This window comes from Cupressus sempervirens, chromosome 8 (genome assembly GCF_028749045.1).
Source record: "Cupressus sempervirens isolate cs-2001-9-10 chromosome 8, ASM2874904v1, whole genome shotgun sequence".
In the NCBI taxonomy this organism is placed as follows: domain Eukaryota; kingdom Viridiplantae; phylum Streptophyta; class Pinopsida; order Cupressales; family Cupressaceae; genus Cupressus; species Cupressus sempervirens.
The window spans coordinates 397,810,405-397,816,404 of NC_143125.1; the positions used below are offsets into that span (position 1 = coordinate 397,810,405).

Here is a 6,000-nt window from a genome sequence, read left to right on the forward strand (position 1 = left end):
ATGGTACTAATTACATTCTAACCAATGTATCAGGTGAATCTCTTAACAAAATACTCACTTTATTGTGATGTAAAATCCTTTAATCAAGATAGACCTAATAGTCTTGTAAGCTCTTAGCAGGGCAGACCCCTCATAGGGTAGATCATCAGAAATTATCAAACTTTGAAGCCCTAACAAGCACACTTTATTGTTGCAGTCTATGTCACAAGGTTCGAGTTCAAGTTTGACGACAATACAATTTGGATGAAGTTCGTCAAGATTAAAAAAAATCGTAAAAAAATTGACATTAAGTTTGCTCTATATATATATATATATGAATTTTTTAACAATATATAAATAATAAATCAATTAAGCTATCAAAATAATTTTAAAATACTTATACGAAATTATATTATATTATCAAATTAAATAGTCAAATCTTTTATTTTATTGAAACAAATAAGATTATATTAATTGTACATGAATATACATAGAAGTCACTTATTTAATTAAAATTATTAAAAATAAATCAACATTACTAAATTTAGTTACATAATAATAAATTTAAAAATAATGTAATATAAATGTGGTCAAAATTAATATATTAATTGTATGTTAAAGTTTTTATAGGTCGCCAAGTTTAGACGGATTTTCAATTCCGTCATATGTAGTGTGTGACAGGGTTTTCCTTCCAGGCTCCCGACACAGTGATTTTTTTGGTATAGGGTGTGACGAACTTTTGTGTGGAATACTTCATTTTCCCCATCAGTGCCCGAAATTGGCTCTCGTGTAACCTACTTAGAAATGTTCCACATAAAACCAAATCATAAATGGTTAGTTTATGGCACAGTTTCTACTTGAATGGGCTCATATACTCATCAAAGCAATTAGAGATGGATTTTTTATGAATCCTGAACACAAAAGCACACAAACTTTGTGCCGTACGAATTTATAGATGAACTTGAACAATTTTTTTAATTTTATACAAGTTCAGGGATTTTTGAACTTCATACACAGTTCCGCAAACCCTGTGACACAGGCTGCAGTAGTGAAGATTTTGCGGTGTCATCCCAACCACAGTTTTACCTTCACCTTGGAGGGTTTCTGCATTACCATATCTGGCATCATGTGTTGATCTATTGCTTATATTTGTTATTCATGTTATTAGATGTTAGATCTGATATTACATGTTGTAAGATGCATGTTAAGGTTAAGGCAGAGATGTGTGTGGTGAATTAAGTATGAATGTGATTCATGTTTTAAGTAGTAGAAATTTTATAGATCGTGATTCACACCCCCTCCCCCTCTCAGCATCTTACTTTCCCTACTAGATTTCCAGCAACTCCATCACTCTCTCCTTCCCTTAATTTGAGGGGCTCTATATAGTTGTAAAGAAAAGGTCACTTGATTTATCAATTGGAGCACACATAGTTCGTGAGATAGAATGTTAGCACAACCAAAGTATGTTTGAGCACATATATTCCAAAAAGCCTGATAAATTGTCAGCGCAAAGGTTGAGTGGACTTGTGTATGTTCATTACAACCTTTGCCTTTGTCCCAAACAGATCTTGGGCATTGAAACATCGACTAGCACTTCAGAGTAAGTTGATCTATAGTCAAAGTGAATAACTAAAATTGGAAATTTTGTCTTTAACAATGATGACCTGGCATGGGCTGATCACATGGATTTAGAGGCAGAGATTGTACCGATGGCAAAGGAGAAGGTTAGAGCACAGGGAGAGCCATTGGAGGATCTCGAGGATGATGTAGATGTCATTGAATCTGAGCGTCAGCTTGAGACCAACAAATATCATGGCTGTAACATCGTCCAAAACTTATCTTAGGCTCACATGTAGGAGGGTCAGAGTGTCAAGTGATAGATTCCTCTCAGCAATATACTTCTAGCTTTTATTTTGATATTTGGTTTGAAATTTTGATGCCATTTATTTCATATTACATGAGTTTTGTAGACATTTGACACTATTTATACATCCAGTGTGTTATTTGACATATTTCCTCCGGCTAAACTTTGTGTTTATACTTATGTGATAAAATGTAAACATGTGTATGTGTTCAAAGTAGCCTCCATTAGATGAAATTATTGTGTTTTAAAAAATTTAATTATTAAAGCGTGCATGAAACAAGTTTTGAATCCATAAAGATCTTTGAATTTCCCGGGATGTTCAATTTGTCAAGTTTTTGCCGACTCCGAGTCAAAAATCAGCTTGTTGAGTCTGAATTAAGTCCGGGTCTTGTAACACTAGCTTCAACCCATAGAGCTAAGCAGCAAATTGCATGGCAGCGTAAGGTCAAAGCATAGAGGATGGTTACATGCAAAAAGCATGTGCCAGGCAAATTTCTAGCAGGTAATATTTATCATCACCACCGGCAATGTTAAGTGAGCAGGCTTAGTCTGCTTAGTGTCTATCAACCCACTACAACATTCGGCACTGACAAGTCAGCAGGCCAATTCTCCTTGGTGTATTTTTGCGGTAACTTCAACTTGTAACGTGATGGCATTGATTAAAATAGCAATATCATCTTTTACAGACACTAGGCATTTTCAGATTGGTTCTTGTGGTTACAGTGGAAAATTTAAATACCAGGAAAATTTGGGACGAGTGACCTACAACTATCTATCACTAGGCCAAGTTGCCTTGTCAGCACACAATCAGGCAACATGGACAATGTGAATCCTGAACTCCAATGTTAGTGACATGAATCTAAGGGAAGATCAAAGATTTAACAGCCAGCAGATTAATGTCTCTTCTTATAGCTGGTAGCGATACTACTCACCATACTCACCGTATGATGGCAAAATATGGATGTATGTAAAGTTCCAGGTGTGAGGCAGATCACAGTGTCTGCAACAAAGATGACTATATTCTGAGTATGGTTATGTATGGGATAAAATTCTTCGCCAAAGAGTTTATGACACCCTACGCAGGCAACTATTAGGACGTTTATTATAATTAAAAGAATGTAAACGCCTATAGGAGCCATTCGATAAATGAGCGATGGAAAATTGTTTATCAAGACCAGAAAAGTAAAGTGAGAGTTTATAATTTTAAGAAGAGTTTAACCTTCACTGTAAATGAGTCAAGCAAAGAACTATTATTCAATGTGAAGTGTGAAGCATACCCTAGAGACCATAGTTTCAGTGGACAAAATTTGGTATGGACACGAGAAAGCTCCCCTGCTCACCGACTAACACCAAATGAATACATCAGCACCCCGCTCATCGACTAACAGCAAATGAGTGCAGCAGCTCCCATGTGGCCGGTTAGATAACTGAAATTTTTGGTACTTATTGGGTTCCCTATTTATTGTTGCTGTATCAAGTGTTAAATAGTTAAAGGATTTATATTTTCATTCAAAAAGGTGCATATAAGTTGCATCGGAGGGGAAATAAGAAAGAAAGAAATATGGACATTTATTAAAATAAAATAGTCATAACAATAAAATCAACATCTATTGGTGCAGAAGATCAATTAGAAAAAAAATTATTTATTTTATCTATACATTCATGCAAGACGTGAGATTAATTGGTTGGTCATTTAACAAAGGATATTGTATGTGCACAAAGAGAGAGAGATTTTGGGGTGAAAAGGTGTTGAGATGACAAGATGGAGTAATCAGATACAATCACTATGAAGTAGTCGATAAAAATTAGAGATACCCAGTCACGCTATCACTATTAATCTAAGTCGATATGTTGGCTAGTCATAATATGGGAGTCGGCCAAAGAAAGAAAGATCACATGATATGTTAGCAGATAATATAAATCGCTAAGCAAGTATTCTTATGGTTACAAATGGCGATCATTGTAAACATTAAAATTTGTCTCGTGCATGACATTTTTACTAATATTAATTAATTAATTGAGTAATATTTATTATTTAATTAAATGGTATCTTTTTTCATATTCAAATTTTAAGATCATCATTTCCCTCTAATTCCAGTAACTAAATATTTTAACTAATTTTTTTTTTATATTAAAAGCAAAAACCAAGAAAGTTGTCCCTTATCAACTACAACCTTAAGGCATAAAGACAAAAGATAATTACAAATGTCAAAAAAAGACCACTAACAACAGACTAGTAGCAAAACCAATGACCCACATCAAGTACAGGTAAACAACTCACCCACAGCTTTGCGAAAAGGGTTAGAGATTGCAAAGTGATTCTTCCTTCATCGGTTAACAACCATCCAAGTGATACCATCAAGAGGATCCCCAACATAAGATAGTGGGACCCTTAGAGAGAGAGAATCAACATCACGAAGTGTAATCCGAAATGTTAATGAAAAAATACTCACATAATCTAATCTGGAAGAAGCATTCAAATAATACTCATGGATTGTGAAAATCTGCTCACTATTATTTTACAATCAACATCATCAACAAGACTAGAGTGCTAACTAGGTTAGACCTTAGCAACCATGTGCTAAATAATATTAGTATCAAACTTCATAGAAGAGTCAACACTGCTAGAGGGGGTTGAATTAGCAACAATGGACAAAGCTTATATACACAGGTATTAAGGAGGTGGCAATAGAAAGAGCATCACCAAAAGGGAGATATCATCAACATAAAGAGTGTCATTAGGGGAAGAGTCAATGGACTAGATAATCGAATGATCACCATTTGCATCCTTCATCCATGTGGCAACATTCTTAAAATGTGAAAGAGAACTATTCATGTCCAAATAAACAGTAAAGAAGTGTTTCCTACATTTGAAGGGGAGGCCCTCAAAATTCAACAGTTGGGTCCATTGCCTATCCCCGGCCATGAAAACAACACCACCCAAAAGGTATGTGGAGATGTCAAGGTCAACCATAATGTGAAGTAAATTAGATCGAATTACTTCAGATGCATCCTCATTCATCTCTAAAAAATGGCCAATAGAGTTTCTTATGGCCTCAAGGTAAGAAATATCCAAAAAATGAAGGGGAAGATTTCAAAGATAGGCCCACACACACATTAAGTGATTTAGTAAGAGAGTTAAACAAGAGTGTCCAAGATTTGGCAGAGAGAGACAAAGAGATTCCCCCACATCCACAATTTACTCAATGTCAAATAACTTCATCATATTTCATTACTTAACATTTAGTTAATATTCCTTCAAGATTCTCTAGTTATTACTCTAAAGATTAACTTGTATTTTTTATTATTTAATTTGTATTTTCTCTAAATTGTGATTAAATAATTATATTATTTAATTAAATTACTTATTCCTATTTTTATCACTGAAATTAAATATACTTTTTTTGTATTAGATACAAGATGATTAAAAGGAATATGTATCAATTATTTAAATCCAAAAGTATATACTAACAAAATTTGCAGCATGAGTTCATAAATTGTTCTATCTAATACAAAAAAAAAAAAAGATGTCAAGTATAGTAATCAAATAAATCATATAAAGATTTGTAGTCTATAGTTAGATATACAAAGTTTTAAGTATATATCTTGTTGAAACTATACTAGAAGATCTCGTTTATGTCCAAGTTAATGCCTCTTCTCTCAATCTAGGAAATCCTTCATAAATGTCGATCCATCCATCTCAACATTTTCTCATCCTGAATTTTTTGAGCATGGGCTTGTGTGGTCCTCTCTACAAATGGGATAGCTACAACTAGATGAACAATTATTAATGGTGTCACTATTGTTGGGGCCTCACTATGCAACCACTCACTTCTATACTGATGTTTAGTCCTAACCACGAAATTATGCAATGTTGTTCCAAATGGGGATCTATCAGCCAATCTTTGTGTCCATGTGTTCTCCTAGGATCTCTCACATCTAAATACCCTAGTAGTTCCATCTTGTAGAAGATCCTCAAACTTATTTTTGGGAAGCTTCATTGTGATTGAAACCTAAATGTAAATATCATGAAAAATGAGTCTCCTTGGAGACTTAGTAAGATTTTTAGCAGGATTCCATCGATTATGTTGTTATGGATAGAAAAAAAACTTTGTAATATTATTGAAGGCCCAAGATATTGCCAAACACAATCTCTA

General features: G+C 34.0%; 1 protein-coding gene across 3 annotated transcripts in view; it reads right to left on the minus strand.

The window, feature by feature from the left end:
- Nucleotides 1-3,300, minus strand: part of TDP1 (tyrosyl-DNA phosphodiesterase-like protein) — a 374,303-nt gene extending 371,003 nt beyond the window's left edge. For all 3 annotated transcript variants that reach the window (XM_089797894.1, XM_089797893.1, XM_089797892.1), the window contains exon 1: nucleotides 3,121-3,300. In XM_089797894.1, coding sequence (XP_089654020.1) covers nucleotides 3,121-3,132 — 12 coding nt within the window. In that variant the 5' untranslated portion in view covers nucleotides 3,133-3,300. The remainder of the gene's footprint in view (nucleotides 1-3,120) is intronic.
- Nucleotides 3,301-6,000: the final 2,700 nt, after the last annotated feature.